The following is a 16,935-nucleotide window of genomic DNA, read 5'->3' as shown; positions in this document are numbered from 1 at the left end:
CCCTTGCGCCTTCTGCGCCTGCGCGCGACGGCGGCCCTCAGTGACCAAACCTAGCCGGCGGAGTCGTCGGTGCGCGCGTGCGCGCGCTGGCCGTTCCGCTTCCGGTCCGATGGTGGCGGCCGCGGCGGCGGCTCGTCAGCCCGCTCCCGAGTCTGTTCGGGAGTGAGGGCGATGGATGCCGAGGGCGGGGACGGCGGCATCGCTTTCCGCGGTCTGCAGAGTCGCTCCGGCCCGAAGACGAAGCTGCGGAAGAGAAAGTCTACCCTGTACGCCAGCGCCCCAGAGAAGGGCGCCCGACCCGCCGGGGGTGAGTGCTGGGCCCGGGCGGGCCGGGTCGCGAGCGCACGCGGGGCTGGAGGTGCTGGAAACGCGGATCTTGGTATCTGGTCCTCGACACTGGAACCCAGTTCAAGGATTAGGTAACACTGTACCCCACGTCCGCCGGAGGGCGCAGGCGTTGCCGTCTGTTTGTGATCGGGCTCCGACGGGCCGTTGACAGCTCGGTGACTGTGGACGAGGCGATGAGCTTGCTCCACTTGCTCCACTTGCTCCGTGAGTAAGAGCTGAGGGCGTGGGGCCGTGGCACGCGCTGTTGGGCTGTGGTGGACGTGCCGGTTGCTTAAACTTTCGCCCGCAGAAAGGAAACTGTTGCTTCCTTGTAAGTCAGGTCGCCCCGACCCGACCACCCGGCCTGGCCACCAACAACCGTCCACCCCGCCGACCACGGAATTTCCGCCTCTTGTCACAACGCAGTTTTCCACCTCCTTCTCGTTTCAATTACCCTCCCTAGCTTCATGGCAGCCCCCGTTCTCCGCCCAGATGGAGGCAGCCTGGCAGTCTGTCCCACATTAAACCTTCTTCTTGCGGACGTTATGTGGTGTGTTTTTATCCGGCCGAGACATGACACACGGTACGGCACCAGCTTTCCAAGCACCAGGCTCCTGGGTTCAAACACCAGTACCGTTCCATCACCCCAGCCCCAAAAGATATGACTTGAAGATTAAATGAAAATTAAGCGATTGATATATAGTGAACATCAGTAGGGGATAGCTTCTAGTGCACAGAGAAACATTTTATATCGCTGTTTGACATATACAGTTATATTCTTATTTATGAGCCAGTTTCATTACACCTATAGTCCTTAGTTAACTCTTTTTTTTTGCCAGTCCTGGGCTTGAGCTCAGGGCCTGAGCACTGTCCTTGGACTTTCTCAAGGCTAGAGCTCTACCACTTGCGCCTCAGCACCACTTCTGGCTTTTTGCTATGTATGTGGGGTACCGAGGAATCGAACCCAGGTCTTCGTGCATGCTAGGCAAGCACTTTAACCACTAGGCCAAACTCCCGGCCGTCCTTAGTTAACTCTTATCAGTATTTATTTCAACCTTCTCTCTATATATTCATTTGCAAGACCAGTTGGTTAAAAAAAACTAGGACCATCACCCAACACCTACTAAGCTAGAGCTCCACCACTGAGCTGAATCCCCACGTTACCCATCTCCCTCCTATATGTTTAGCTCTAGGCAAATGGCAAGTGGTATGGAAGGGCCAGAATTCACCAGCGTGCATTAGCGAGGAGCTAGCTAGAGCGACATATTTAAATTCTGCAAGAAACTACCTGATTTTTATGCCACAATGACCTTCTTGGTTTTGTTTTTCAGATCTCCTTGGAGAAAACATTTACCTAGTCTTGTTTATCATTGCTTTACGAGTACTGAACTGCTTTTTAGTGCAGACGAGCTTTGTTCCAGATGAATACTGGCAGTCTCTTGAAGTAGCACATCACATGGTTTTCAAATATCCTTTTTCATTTCTTTTCCACACTATGAACTGAGGTCACTTTCTATTTTCAAGCAACTATCTGCATTTTCTTTTTTGTTGTTGTTGGTTTTGGGGCTTGAACTCTGGGCCTGGGTATGGTCCCTGAGCTCTTCAGCCTAAAGCTACCACCCTTCCCCCTGAGCCACAGCCCCACTTCCCTATCTGCATTTTCTGCAAATAATTTCAGCTTGTCAGAGCATTGTTGTATACTAATATTTCTTGTATGTCTTAGAGTTTATTAAACTTGACATAGCTTTTAGTGTATCTTCCAACATTGCTCAGTATTCAGTAAACTCATTCCTTCTCTGTACTTGATATGTTGAGGTAGGATAGTTGCTAGTTCAGAGTCAGCCCTGGCTATACAAAGCATTTCAGAGCTGGGTGTTGGTGGCTCATGCATGTAATCCTAGCTACTTGGGAGGCTGAGATCTTATAGTCCTAGTTTGAAACCAGCCCAGGCAGAAAAACCTGTGAGACTCCAGTCTCTACTGAACTACTAAAAAGGCTGGAAGTAGAGCTGTAGCTCAAGTGGTAGAATGCTGACTCGAGCAAAAGGAGCTGAGATAGCACCCAGGCCCTGACACAGGACACAGGCCCCAGGACACAGTACAAAAACGACAAAAGATTCCAGGCCAACTTGTGCTACACAGTAGGTCCCAGTCTCCAAAAAGCTAAGTGAACAAATAAAAAGGAACACAAAGCTGGGTGCAGTGGCTCACCCCTGTAATCCTAGCTACTCAGGAGGCTGAGATCTGAGGACTGCAGTTCAAAGCTAGCTGGGGCGCTCAAGAACATGAGACTCTTATCTCCAGTTAATCACTAGAAAATGGCAAGTTGGGCTGTGGCTCAAGGGTAAGGCAGTAGCCTTGAGCTGTAGAGCTCAGGGAAAGCAGCACGCCTAGGCCCAGAGTTCAAGCCCCATGACCTACCAAAAAAAAAAAAAAAAAAGCATTAAAACATTCTTGTCCAAAAATAAAAAAAAACATTCTTGGAGAATTTAGCTGGCCAGCTAAACTCTTAGTTCAAATACCCAATATAAAATGCTGTTTTAAGATTTCATTTTCGAAAATTAAAACACAGAGGACAGATGTAATTGCCTATAATCCCAGCTACTTGGGAGGCAAAGGTAGGAAAACCTGAGTCTGAAGCCAATCTACCTATCCTATCTTGCTTGGCAAGTGTGTGAGGCTATGAGCTTAAGCCCTAGACCTGCAAATACATGAATAAATGACATGTAGAAATTAATGCTTCAACATTCTTTAAATTTAATCCTTAATATGATTAATTATGGTTATCTGACCTGGGAATGGACAGAAAGATTGAGGGGTTATACTTACCCCTTAATTTTTGCAAGCATATACAAGATTCTGCATCTATTTGGGAACGACAGTGTGCAGTTACTGGTAAGTTTGAATAAAGGTAACCAGAATGTCTGTGAAAAATAAATGCATGTGGGCCACGAGTTTGGACTAGTGGTAGAGTGCTTGTCTAGCATGCACGAAGACCTGGGTTCAATTCCTCGGGTACCACACACGTAGAAAAAAGCCAGAAGTGGTGCTGAAGTCCAAGAGGTAGAGCTCTAGCCTTGAGAAAGTCCAAGAACCATAGTCAGGCCCTGCGCTCCAGCCCAGGACTGGCAAAAAAAAAAAGTGCATGTTGAGATGGAATGGTAGCTCAGTGTAAATCCCTTCTTTAGCATTCACGGGGGCCTGGGTTCAATCTTCAGCTCCCCTCCCCCCAAACACCCACACATCTGCTGGATTAAATTTAAACTAATATTCCATTCTTCTTTTCGGGGTTAATTATCACTAATATATATATATATTTTTTTTGGCTATAGAGTGCTAGTCTTGAGAAAGCCCAGGGACAGTGCCCAGGCCCTGAGTTCAAGCCCTAGGACTGGCCAAAGAGAATATTCTGGGGGGAATTACAGTAGTAAAAAAAATATTTTTGGGGGCCGTGAGTTTGGCTTAGTGGTCCAAGCCCAGGACTGGCAAAAAGAAAAAGAAAAAAAAGCTGGAAGTGGTACTGAGGCTCAAGTGGTAGAGCTCAAGCCTTGAGAAAGTCCAAGGACCATACTGAGGCCCTGAGCCAGGTTATATGATAGAACCGCATGGTTAATGCTTGAAAAAACTGGCAACACCAAACAAAATATTTGGCAATGACCTTTTGTTGAAAAGGGGAAGAGCCTGTATGTAGACAATTTCCTTTTATTTGCCTGAGCTCTTGTATAGGCCCTAAAAAATTATCAGGGTCCACTGTCCTGTGAAGGGGCCATGTGGTGGACTCACTGTCCAATGAATATTGGGGCCAAATTTGATGATATAAACATAAGCGTATGAGGCTTAGGATGGGATTTAAACTTGAGGGATTTCAGGTTGTCTACTGAGGAATTTTAGACTGTGTCCTACCAATGACAAGTGGCCAACAGAGTTGAATCAAGTACATCCCCAGAGGCACTTTGTTCAAGTAACAATGAGGGAGCAGCCAGCAAGAGCAGTCGTCACCATGCAATTGGCCTAGTGGTGCCATGATTTTTTTTCTCCCTGTAAAGTGAAAAGGACTCGGAACCTCTGGTAGCAGGAAATGGTCACTCAAAGGGAAAGAAGGGCAGTTCGGATGCCGGTAGGAGAGTGCTCAGGAGGGAATTGTCTCTGCGGTCATCTGGGTGGTCCTGAGACTGGCACAAGGTCTCCAGGGCAGCTCACTAGCAGAGCCTTGATCCAAGTCACAGCACCAGTGAAAGTACCAGCCCAGAAAACCAGGCAGACACCAAGTCATGTACAGCAAAGTTGAATGTCAGCTAGCTGACAGGGTGTCCTTGTTGGATATGAGTCCAGATCAGAAAATGGGCAGCAGTCATTTCTTCTGAAACTACTTCCTGCTGGGAGGGAGTCAACAATCAATAGGAGTCCCTAAATTGTCCTTCAGTGTTGGGTGCTGTGTGGCCGGGCGGCATTTGATTGAGTTTGACATTCTCACAGAGAGGATATCAATCAGGTTGTCAACCAGATACTGCTCAGACCCCAGCAACTTAGTTCGAATCTGAGTCACACCAGTGAAAACAACCATCCTAGAAGACCACATGGACACAGTCATGTACAGCAAAAGTAGTTTACTGTCAGCAGGGTCTGCAAGGCAAATTCTTTGACAGGAGAGAGAAATGGCACCTGTCCTTTGTTCAGAGGCATTTTTCTACTTGGGACTAGGGTGGAAAGTACTCTGCGTGGGCAGCTAAAAGTTTTCTCATTGCAACAGTTAGGCAGCATTCTGCTGATGCAGCTGGGCTAGAGATAATAACAAGTACTCAGTCAGACATCATAATGCACAGATACATTTAGTAGGATACCTGGCACACAATACTCAATTTTATTTTTATTTATTTTGGGGGGCGGGGTCATGGGGCTTGAACTCTGGGCCTTAGCACTGTTCCTGAGCTCTTCAGCTCAAGGCTACCGCCCTTCCCCTGGAGCCACAGCCCCATTTCCCCTTTTCTAGAGATGAATTGGAGATAAGAGACTCACAGTCTTTAGTGCCTGAACTGGCTTTGAACTGCAATCCTCAGATCTCAGCCTCCTGAGTAGCTAGATAACAGGCATGAGCCACCGCGCCTGGCTTAAATGTTTTCTTTTAATTCTTACATACTAATTAAAATATTCTAGAACAGACAACACAATAAAATTGTTTGCTACCTACTTAAAACTATACATTTTGTGCTGGCTGGTTGTGGGAGGCTGAGGCAAGAAGAGCAGTAAGATACTGTCTCAAAAGAAAAGAAAAGAAAAATAGTATTGTGTTAGATGAATCACTATAAAAATGGAGAGAAAAATGAGAGTGATAAATATACCTTAGGAGTGTTCATGAGAAATGAATATATGGCTTTGGTAGAAGTAGATGGATTTCTATCTATTTTTGTACTAGGATTAGTTTTGGTTTATTTCCATTTGGTATGAACAAGAGATGTATTTCAACTCTTCTTCTTTACCTATTAAAGATCTGGATCCCCAGACTCGCCCAAGCACTTCTGTCTGCTCTAGCAGACCTGAGGCTTTACTCACTAATGAGGCAATTGGACAGCCAGGAAGTGGCAAGATGGGTGGTAAGTCCTAATCATTTAACCTATGAGCAGAAAGTATCTGGAAGAAAATACAGATCAGCATAACAATTGAATTAAAATACCAGTGGCCCGTCCCATATGTTCATTCCTGATTGAGCCCAGGGTAGTGGAAGGCAAACTCTGGGAGAAACTGAGGCAGAATAGACAGCCTTCTGGTACTGTCTCAGAAGTGCCCACGCCTTTGCTTTGTTTTACCCAGAATCCAGGAGGTATAGCAGCACATCACTGCCCACCTCACAAGAGACCTCATGTTTATTCCACAGAGAAATTCCTTGGCACTCTGACCAACTAGAATGCTTGATATGGCTGGACTTGTAGAAGGGAACAAGTATAGTGTGGAAGAGTCTTTGACTTATTTAAAGATGGAAGTATCAATTCCTTATTATATCCCACTCAAATCTTTGAAATGAATTTGGAGAATTCAATAGAAATTTCAAGTAACTACTTCTAAAATATAATTTATTAGTAAATTGGGAAAAAGATGTGTAGCTATGAGCAGTGTAGTCTTTAGCAATGTGAAAAGGCAGGTTAGTTTGGCGATGAAGCCCTGCTTGTTTATGCAGATAAGTCAGCCTGTATTTTGTGACTACGTATATGTGCACTGCCTGACTCAGCCTAAAATGGTAGCAAGGGTCAGGATACCTCTGAAACCCTACCTCCAAATAGAGCCACTGTGTTCTAGTTTTGAAAAACCCTCTAATTTCATGAAGTATTCTTTAAGGTACATTAGAAATAACAGGAAGCAAGTACATGGTAAGAGCCTTACCCCAACAAACAAGTTACCTAAATTGTACCATCAAAATAGCAGTCTAGCTTACATCTTTAATTCATGAAAAGTGGAATTTAAATCAAATACAGAACTATAAAGTACACTTGAAAATAATCCCACAGAGATCTGATACTATTGTAATGCTACGTTGGATGGAAGTTCTTAAAAACAATGTCTGATGGGGCTGAGAGTTTGGCCTAGTGGTAGAGTGCTTGCCTAGCATGACCCAGGTTCGATTCCCTGGTACCACATACATAGAAAAAAAAGGCTGGAAGTGGTGCTGAGGCTCAAGTGGTAGAGCTCTAACCTTGAGAAAGTCCAAGGACAATGGTCAGGCCCTGAGCTCAAGCCCAGGACTGGCCAAAAAAAAAAAACCATAAAACAATGTCTGAGAGTGTCTACTGTTCATGACCATGTTGACGGGGTTTTGGCAATACTAGACTCTTGCTAGTTCACACAAAAGATGATGCTAACTTCCCACTTCGACAGCATACATGTTTGTTCATCACTTCTCTTAGTTGTTTTGCCAGTTGTGTTCTTGGTTCACGTGGTATTGCTGTACCAGAACCCTCACCAACACCATGGAGACTGTTCTCACTGTACTTGCTCTTTTCTACTATCCTCTGGAAGGTTCCAAGTCTGTGAGCAGGTGAGATCTACTACTGTTAACAATTATGTACGAAACTTAAAGGCATACTTTTGGGAAAAGCTTAAACTCTGTGTTACAGGATCCAGTATTTTCCCAAGTGTTCATAAGTTATGAAACCACAGATTCTAGTGGATAAATTATACTACAAACAAGCAGTGTCCTCAAAGTGGATAATCAAAAGAATATAATTTTGCAAGGGTATATATAGCCAAGTAGCTAATCACCATATAGCTTTTCATACCAAAAAGATGGGTTTTTTTGGTGCCAGTCCTGGGACTTCAGCTCAAGCCTGATCACTCTCCCTGAGCTTTTTGGCTCAAGGTTAGCATGTTACCACTTGAGCCACAGCTTCAATTCTGGATTTTTGGAGGTTAATTGGAAATAAGAGAGTCATGGACTTTCCTGCCTGGACTGGCTTTGGTCTGTGATCCTCAGATCTCAGCCTCCTGAGTAGCTAAGATTACAAAGACCACTGGTACATGGCTGCTCATTTTATTATTTTTTAAAATTTTATTTATTATTTTTTATTTTTATTTATTTATTTTTGGCCAGTCCTGGGCTTGAGCTAAGGGGCTGGGCACTCTCCTTGGACTTTCTCAAGGCTAGAGCTCTACCACTTGAGCCTCAGCACCACTTCCAGCTTTTTTTCCTATGCATGTGGTACCGAGGAATCGAACCCAGGTCTTCATGCATGCTAGGCAAGCACTTTACCACTAGACCAAACTCCCGGCACCTTATTTTTAAAAGAAAATACTGTATCACAGTATTAACAGTAGGTTAGCTTCAAACCTAACTATGGTTCTTAATGGTTCTGTTTCCTTGCTTACAGTGCTAAGTACGTGTCATTGGTGGCATTCGCCTTCATAATTCGTCCCACAGCCATCATCTCATGGATACCTCTACTCTGCACACATTTCTGGCAAGAACAGAGAAAGCTCCCTCTTACTCTACATCATTTCTTACCTGTGGGGTAAGTGTGGCTACTTAGTGTTAAGTATACTAACCTGTAAATGAGCAACTGCAAGGTTTTAAATCCTTTAGTTCATTGTCTTTTTTCCAGTGTTAACTAAAACTTCACACCCATCAGTAAAAAAAAAAATAGTAAGAAAAATATTACAGGAAAGTGAGCAAAATGAAGAGCTATTTCAATGCAATATCCAAAGGGCATCTCCTTAGCAGTGATGAAGTGAACATTTTAAATGGCCATGACACACATCTGCCCAATGGCCGAAAGTTTTTGTTTTTTGTTTTTGTTTTTTTTTGCCAGTCCTACGGCTTGAACTCAGGGCCTGAGCACTGTCCTTGGGATTCTCAAGGCTAGAGCTCTACTTGAGCCATAGCACCACTTCTGGCTTTTTCTATGTACGCAGTACTAAGGAATCTAACCCGAGTCTTCGTGCATGCTAGGCAAGCACTCTACTTACTAGGCCAAACTCCCAGCCCTGAAAGTTTTTTGGAACTCCTAGGTATACATGGAAGAATGTAATTGGACACAACCAGTTCTGAAAACTAAGTACCAAAGCTGACCTTGTAGACTAGCAATCTTGCAGCCCTAAAAGTATACAACAGAAGTGCTAAAGAATGTCCATAGTGGAGGAAGAGAGAGGATTATGAACGATACAAAATATATGCATGTCTGAACTACCATAGTAAAATGCCTTGATATAACTAATACACTCTAAAAAAAATGAGAAAACACTTAATGACAGAAAAATCCAACAGGCTTGTTTTGTGGGAGGTCATGGTGGGGGGGGCGGTGTTGCTAACGAAGATGATGAATGGGAATGTGGCCATTGTAGTTTGTGTGCTTGTATGAAATCCGCTGAAAACTGTTTTGAAGACAAGGGGAATGAGGGAGAGTGAAGAGAGTAGTAGAGGCAGGCAGATGGGGATACTGTACATGGCAGCATTGTGCCAGCCTTCCCTTCTCCCCTCCATTCAACTACTTTATGCTAGTAAGAAAAGAAAAAGTAATGTTTGTGGGCTGAAGTGGAGGTATGGTGTGGATCAAATAGTGCCAGCCTAGAAATCATGAGACTCAGTATCACTAAAAAATAAATAACACAGTGGACCCCCCCCCATCCCTACAACTAATGTTTAAAGAAAAACTTTAAAATGTTCTTAGCATCATTTTTTTTTTTCTTTTTCTGGGGCTTGAACTCTGGGCCTGGGTGTTGTCCCTACGCTCTTCAGCCCAAGGCTACCGCCCTATTCCCTGAACCACAGCACTACTTCCAGCAACACTTAACAGCTAAAAATGGACACAGTAAAATACAGTGTATTGTATTAGAACAGTTACATACATGATAGTGTAAATGACAATTGCCTCACCCAGGAAAATAGTTCAGTCCCACAAACATGATGAAAGACGTGGGAACAAGAGTACATACAGTATGATTCCATTCTCCTAAAATTCAAAGAAGGTAGAACTGTGCCACAACTTGAACATGGGCTTGATTTGTAGACTTAAGTTCTAAGAAAGATCTTTCAAAAAGTGTAAATTCATATTCAGCTGAAGTTTGAAAAGGTGCTTTGGAGTTGTTTTCTGTCATTCTGAATTCTGCCTGGGCACTGTCCCTGAGCTCTTTTCACTCAAGGCGAGTGGCTAGTGCTTTACCACTTTGAGCCACAACTCCATTTCCTGTATTTTGCAGGTAAGAGTCTCACTGACTTTTCTGCCCAGGATGGTTTTAAACCACAATCCTCATTTCTCAGCTTCCTGAGTGGCTGAAGTTACAGGCATGAGCCACCAGCACTCAGCTGAGGATTTTAAAAGTTATCTATTGGTTGAAGAGCTTCAAGAGATACTGTTTTTAAGTAGTTTCAGAATGTGAATCACAGTTGTGATTTCTTTTTCAGATTTGTAACTTTGAGTTCATCTCTGATCATTGATCGCATTTTTTTTGGCCAAGTAAGTAAAAAATATATTAAATATTTCTATCTCTAACCATTTTTTGCACTGGAACCCCAAGCTGGATTCTTAATCCATTAATATTTCAGAAGAGGCAAATTTTCAAAATATATGAAAAACATTTTTAGCAGATTTTCAAGCCATACCTGAAACTTCAAATCCAGGATTTGAGAGGCTGGGGCAGGATAACTTAGTTTGAGGCCAGTCTAGACTATAAAAATTAAATAAAAATGTAAATGACTTCCGGAAGTGGCACAGTTGCTCAAGTGGCAGAGTGCTAGCTTTGAGCAGTGTCCAAGGACAGTGCCCAGGCCCTGAGTTCAAGCTCCAGGACTACCCCCCCTCCCCCGCGCCCCTCCAAAAAAAAAAAGAAAAAAGTTGTAATGACTTTCTTTTACCCTTAATCTACAAATCCTATCAACCAAGGTAAGTATTCTATTCCTCAATCTGGATTTCAAGATAACTAGATAATGGCTTTTGGTTGTTTGTATGTCCCCTTTGGGCAGAAGTCACTTCTGCGTGTTTGTGTTGTGTGCATATATCAGTACAGGAGCCTCAACTCAAGGCCTCTGCACTCTTCTTGGCTTTTTCAATCAAGGCTAATGCTCTACCACTTGAGCCACACTACCACTTTCAAATTTTGCTAGTTAATTCTAGATGTCTTTAGAATTTATCTGCCTGGGCTAGCTTTGAACCTTGGTTCTCAGATCTCAGCCTCTGAATAGCTAGGGCTATAGGCGTGCTCCACAGGTGCCAGCCAGACATCATTCTTGAATATGGATTCAATAATCTGTCACAGTTTGAAACTCAGTACTCTCACAGACAAGTTTCAGATCTTTCCATGACTTCTTTTTCTGGAAGTAATTCTGGCCCATGATGTTGAAAAGATAAATCATGAAAAATGTTTACATTATAGCAGTTCCTAGCCTGAGTGAGTGAGCACTTAATGGTACTTATTTTTAATTAATTTTATTTTTTGATTATGTGGTACCAAGGAATTGAACCAAAGACCTCAATTCATGCTAGGCAAGCACTTTGCCATTAAGCCACATTTCCAACCTCTATTATTAATTTGCTGTCATTGCTATATAATTCAAGTTTTAATATTTGCAGTTTTATCTTACCAAGTAATATTAATATGCAGTATTGTACAGTAAAATATAGATACCACACATATTCTCTATTAAGTTTCACACCCTACCTCTTATTGGATGTAAAACGTAACATTACTTAAATATGTATAAACATTTAATTATGTTGAAGATTCCTCTTAAATCTCAAAACCCAGTCTTTCACAAATTAACAAAGAATGCATCAGTACTTAAGAAAGAAAAATGTCATTAAGGATGACTGCAGCTAATCCCAAGTACCATAAAAAAAGAATTTCAGGGCCAGGAGCATGGCCTAGTGGTAGAGTCCTTACCTAAATCATAAAATCATTAATCAAAACTATTGATCTATTAAGTTTGATTGAGTGGTAAGAATTTTATCACATTTCCTAATGTCAAAGATAAATATTTGACACTAACACATGTTTCTTTCCTCTTCAATTCTGCCAGTGGACTCTGGTTCAATTTAATTTTTTTAAATTCAACGTGCTCCACAGTTTGGGGACATTTTATGGCTCTCATCCATGGCATTGGTACTTCAGTCAAGGATTTCCAGCTGTCCTGGGTACGCACTTACCCTTCTTTATCCATGGCTGCTTTCTAGCCCCAAAGAGATACTGCATACTCATGGTGACTGTGCTGTGGACACTGTTAGTTTATAGGTAAGATTATATTTTCTTCAAATAGTGTGTTGTTTTTTCTTTTTACTAAGAAATCGAATTATCAGTTCAATTAATTGAATTGATTCTATGGATTTGACAGTGGAGATTTTAGAAGTAATTGTGCTCATGGTCAGGTAATTTACATACAGCATTTGCTGAACAAGGGCTATACATTTTTTTTTTTGCCAGTCCTGGGCTTAAGCTCAGGGCCTGAGCACTGTCCTTGGATTTTTCTCAAGGCTAGAACTCTACCACTTAAGCCTTAGCACCACTTCTGGCTTTTTCTAAGTATGTGGTACCAAGGAATTAAACCTGGGTCTTTGTGCATGCTAGGCAAGCACTCTACCACTAGGCCAAATTCCCGGCCCCTATACTCCATTTCTTAAAAGGAGAACAAATTTGATTCACCTTAAGTAGACAGAACCTACCAAAATCTTAAGCATTATTCGGGCACCAGTGGTTCATGTATGTAATCCTAGCTGGAAGCTAAGATCTAAGGATTGCACTGCAGTTCGAGGCCAGTCTAGGCAGCAAAGTCCTTAAGACCTTTTTTTTTTTTTTTGGTCAGTTGTAGGGCTTGAATTCTGGGCCTCGCTACTGTCCCTGAGCTCTTTAGCTTAAGGCTACTCTACTGCCCTACCCCTGGAGCCACAGTACCACCTCTGGTTTTCTGGTGGTTAATGGGAAATAGGAGTCTCACGTTTTTTAGTGCCTGGGATGGCTTTGAATCTTGATCCTTAGATCTCAGCCTCCTGAGTAGCTAAGATTTCAGGCATGAGCCATTGCCCCAGACAAGTCTCCAACAAACTACCAGAAGTAGAGTTGTGGCTCAAGTGGTAGAGTACTAGCATTGAGCAAAAAAGCAGCTCAAGGACAGCATCCAAACCCTTAGTTTGGGTACAATTACTTGACTGGATTAATTAACATCTCTTCCTGAATGAATTTTCATAAGAAAAATGACTGATGCTTTAAGTTCGGTTTCCAATATTTAGAAAATAGATTGTGTTATATTTCTTTTTTAATTATCAGTCATGTCACATGTTGAAATAAATTTTTCCCTTTATGATTTTTTATTATAGCATGTTAGGTCACAAAGAATTCAGGTTCATCTACTCTGTTTTACCGTTTTGTATGGTGTTCTGCGGTAAGTAGCTTTTATTTAATATAAACTATCTATAGAAAGTTAAGACAGTACTTTTGAACTAATATCTTTTCAACCAAGCTAAGAATTGCTTAATTATGTACTAATTGTATTACCATTCTGTTTCATGTCTTAAGATAGCTAGCTTTTTTTTTTTTCCTTTTTTTTAACATTTGGCTTTGTGAGGACTCATTTCCCATTCTAAAACAGAATTCCCTTTCCATCATGTAAACACTGAAAATACAAAGATACGTCTTCCCCAGAATACATAAAAATGGAAAGTTCACTTAGTGAGACAATAGAGATGGTAGTAAGGTTTCTCAGCATTGCATTTTCTAGTTTGTAGATAATCATCAGTAAATTTGATATAATAAGCACTGTACAGGTTCACTTTCCCATCCTGTCACTATCTTGGTGAGGACAAACTCATGAGTTGTTGCCATTTATTTAGTCATTAGATTTAGTTGGAGTCATACCATTTTTACTAATTGGTTGATGACATGGATGAACAGATACCAACATATCAGCCCTCCAAGCCTTGACCAACACTTACAAAAATGTGTCTTATCAAACCTGCACTAGATGGCAGAATCTAAATTACATTTTAAAATTTTCAACAAATATACAATTATGTTGTTCTAGCTTTTGTTTTTACAGATAAAAATGATCAAAACATGAAAATGACAATAATCTTAGTGACTAGTAGTCCTAGCCAAAGGAATTATGACTGCTTATGATTAAGAAATCTTAATAATGTCAGTGTCATAGCTTATGCTATGATACCCAAATATATTTAGAGCTAACATAAAACACTAAGACTGCCAGTGTTAACACTTGAATGTACCTATCTCCATATAGGACACTCATTAGCCCACCTGAAATCATGGAAGAAAGCAGCCCTAAGTTTCTTGTTTTTATCAAATACGCTCCTCGCATTCTATACTGGTTTAGTTCATCAACGAGGCACTCTTGATGTCATGAGTCATATTCAAAAAGTCTGTCACAGCAGTTCCAATAAATCTTCAGCCTCAATACTTATACTGATGCCCTGCCACTCTACTCCTTTTTACAGGTAATAAAAGTTGCTTTATGGGCTGGGAATGTGGCTTAGTGGCAGAGTGCTCACCTAGCATGCATGAAGCCCTGGGTTCCTTAGTACCACATAAATAGAGCCACAAGTGGCGCTGTGGCTCAAGTGGTAGAGTGTTATTCTTGAGCAAAAGAAGCTAAAGAACAGTGCCCAGACCCTGAGTTCAAGCTTCAAGACTGACCAAAAAAAAAAACTTTACTATGTGCTGTTATTATGAACAGAAAAAGGAAAACAAACTGAAACTTAGCTGAGATGTACTCCAGTTGTAGAGGTCTTGGATTTAATTCCCAGCAACACAACACACATACACACATTCCCTCTCCCTTCTCTCAGAATCCCAGATGTCAATCAGCTGATCAATATTCAAATGATAATTATGAACTCAAGATGGTGTGGGCCTGTAATCTAGCACTCAGGATCTTGGGGCATAAGGATGATCAAGACTGGGCAGTCATTCAAGCTATGACAAATCCCCTTCTAGGGCAGAAGGGGAAACGTATAAGAATCCTTTCCACTTACAGTTGTTTCTTGCCAAATAAGCCTTTAAAGAACTTCTCTAAAACAAATTCATCTACCTGTTCTCAAAATGCACTTGGACTTCTGAAACAGCTCATTAACGTTGCAGTATGTGGAGTCTCAAAGATGCTGACTGCTCCCTCCTGTACCCCTCCATACTTCAATTTGGGCTTGTAGGTTTGCTGTTACATGGGAGACCCTTAGTCTCTCTCTCTGATGAAATACAATAAAGGTGGCGGGCGTTTTGGCTCACGCCTGTAATCCTAGCTACTCAGGAGGCTGAGATCTGAGGATCAAGGTTCAAAGCCAGCCTGGGCACAAAAGGACCTGAGACTCTTATCTCCAATTAACCTCTAGAAAACTGGCAGCGGAGCTTGACTCAAGGGTAGGGCTGTAGCCTTGAGTTGAAAAGCTCATGACCCACAAAAACAAAAAAATACAGTAAGGGCTTGTCTCTTCACCTTACTGGAATGCAACTTACATATTTATATCTCCCATTTTGCTAAGCATATATCTTAAAAAGTAACATGAAGGGCCAGGAGCATGGCCTAGTGGTAGAGTGCTTGCCTTGCATGCATGAAGCCCTGGGTTCAATTCCCTGGTACGACATACACAGAAAGCCTCAAAGTGGTGCTGTGGCTCAAGTGTAGAGTGCTAACCTTGAGAAAGCTCAAGGACAGTGCCTAGGCCCAAGGACTGTGGGGGTAGATGGGGAGAAACTAACATGATAACAACTGCCTTTTTAAAATTTGTAACTATTATGGGGAACTGATTCTTCTCCTAGCCATGTTCACTGTGCACTTCCAATGCGATTTCTCCAGTGTCCCCCAGACTTGAGTGGAAATAGTCAGTATCTTGATGAAGCAGATGTGTTTTACCAAGACCCTCTGAAATGGTTACATAGGGAATTTCCTGAGGACATATCACTACCTACTCACTTGATCATCTTCAGTGCTTTGGAGAAGGTGAGTAACATGAAGGAAATGTACTTTATTTCACTTTAGGATTAGCAAACACTGAAGTCAATGAATAATATAGCCTATTTTTGACCTCCTTTAATTCTTGTAATTAGTCTTTTCCGTTGTCAAAATTTGTGCTCCAGTTCTGTAACTTTGGAGGTACACAGATTACCACCCAAAAGCTATTTTTTTATGCCAGTCCTGGAGCTTGAGCTCAGGACCTAGGCCATGTCCCAGGACCTTTTTTTTTTGGTTCAAGGTTAGTGTCCTACAGCTGTGCCACAGCTTCACTTCTGGGGGTTTCTGGTGGTTCATTTCACTTTCTGGTGGTGGTTAATTGTAGATAAGTCTCATGGACTTGGGTCTGGGAGTTTGGCTTAATGGTAAGAGTGTTTGCCTAGCCTGCATAAAGACCTGGGTTCGATTCCTTGGTACCACATTCCTACAAAAGCTAGAAGTGGTACTGTGGCTCAAGTGGTAGAATTATAGCCTTAAGAAAGCCCAAGGACAGTGCTCAGGCCCTGAATTCAAGCCCCAGGACTGGAAAAAAAAAAAGTCTCATGGACTTTTCCTGCCCAGGCTAGCTTCAAATGATAATCCTCAGCTCTCAGCTTCCTGAATATCTAGGATTACAAGTGTAAGCCACTAGCACCAAATCCCCAAAGTGAATTTTTTATTAAGGTAATCTTGCATGGAAGGAAAAGTTGTCAAGCAGCACTCAAGAGCTCACTGGTGATTTGGTGCTTTGTTTTTGATGATGGTACCGGGATTTGAACTTGGGGCTTGGTGCTTGCTAGGCAGGTATTCCTACCACTTGAGCCACATCCCCCTACCTAAAACAGGCCATCCTAAACGTCTCTAAAACATTACTCAGCAAAATGTATCCTTTATTCATGTAAACATTTATTTACTTCTAGGAAATAAGTGCTTTCCTAGCTGCAAGAAATTATGAAAGGACTGCTGTTTTCTTCCACACTTACTTGCCAGAGGGCCGAACTGGAACGCATATATATGTCTATGAACAAAAAGCAAATGGGAAACTCAACAGGATGAATCTCTGGACTGTTTAGAATTTCTACAGAGACTATGTCTGACATCACTGAATTGAAACATTCAGAAACACTCAGTCAATGCCATTATGAACTGCCCAAATATCATTACTGAGGAATTGCATAAAATATTACAAAGTAAAAA

The 16,935-nt window shown here is 42.0% G+C and overlaps 1 protein-coding gene across 5 annotated transcripts; it reads left to right on the top strand.

Annotated features, from left to right (window-relative positions):
- Positions 1-6: 6 nt before the first annotated feature.
- Pigb (phosphatidylinositol glycan anchor biosynthesis class B) lies at positions 7-16,872 on the top strand. Of its 5 annotated transcripts, XM_090358366.1 has the most exons (13): positions 539-552; positions 638-910; positions 1,659-1,794; positions 3,104-3,221; positions 5,813-5,917; positions 7,223-7,353; positions 8,183-8,323; positions 10,213-10,264; positions 11,824-12,035; positions 13,115-13,179; positions 14,035-14,248; positions 15,567-15,747; positions 16,659-16,872. In XM_090358366.1, the coding sequence occupies exons 2-13, from the start codon at positions 901-903 to the stop codon at positions 16,809-16,811; spliced, it is 1,518 nt and encodes a 505-aa protein (XP_090214492.1). In that variant the 5' UTR covers positions 539-552; positions 638-900; the 3' UTR covers positions 16,812-16,872. The 5 variants fall into 5 exon arrangements, with proteins under 5 accessions (XP_090214491.1, XP_090214494.1, XP_090214493.1 ...); XM_090358365.1 differs by lacking the exons at positions 539-552; positions 638-910 and adding an exon at positions 7-307; XM_090358368.1 differs by lacking the exons at positions 539-552; positions 638-910; positions 15,567-15,747 and adding an exon at positions 7-307 and having other exon boundaries at positions 16,659-16,745.
- Positions 16,873-16,935: the final 63 nt, after the last annotated feature.

Source organism: Megascapheus bottae, chromosome 25, assembly GCF_031878675.1.
Source record: "Megascapheus bottae isolate mThoBot1 chromosome 25, mThoBot2.hap1, whole genome shotgun sequence".
Classification (NCBI taxonomy): Eukaryota; Metazoa; Chordata; class Mammalia; order Rodentia; family Geomyidae; genus Megascapheus; species Megascapheus bottae.
The sequence above is the reverse complement of the archived record's forward strand: the minus strand, read 5'-3'. Positions and strand labels throughout refer to the sequence as shown.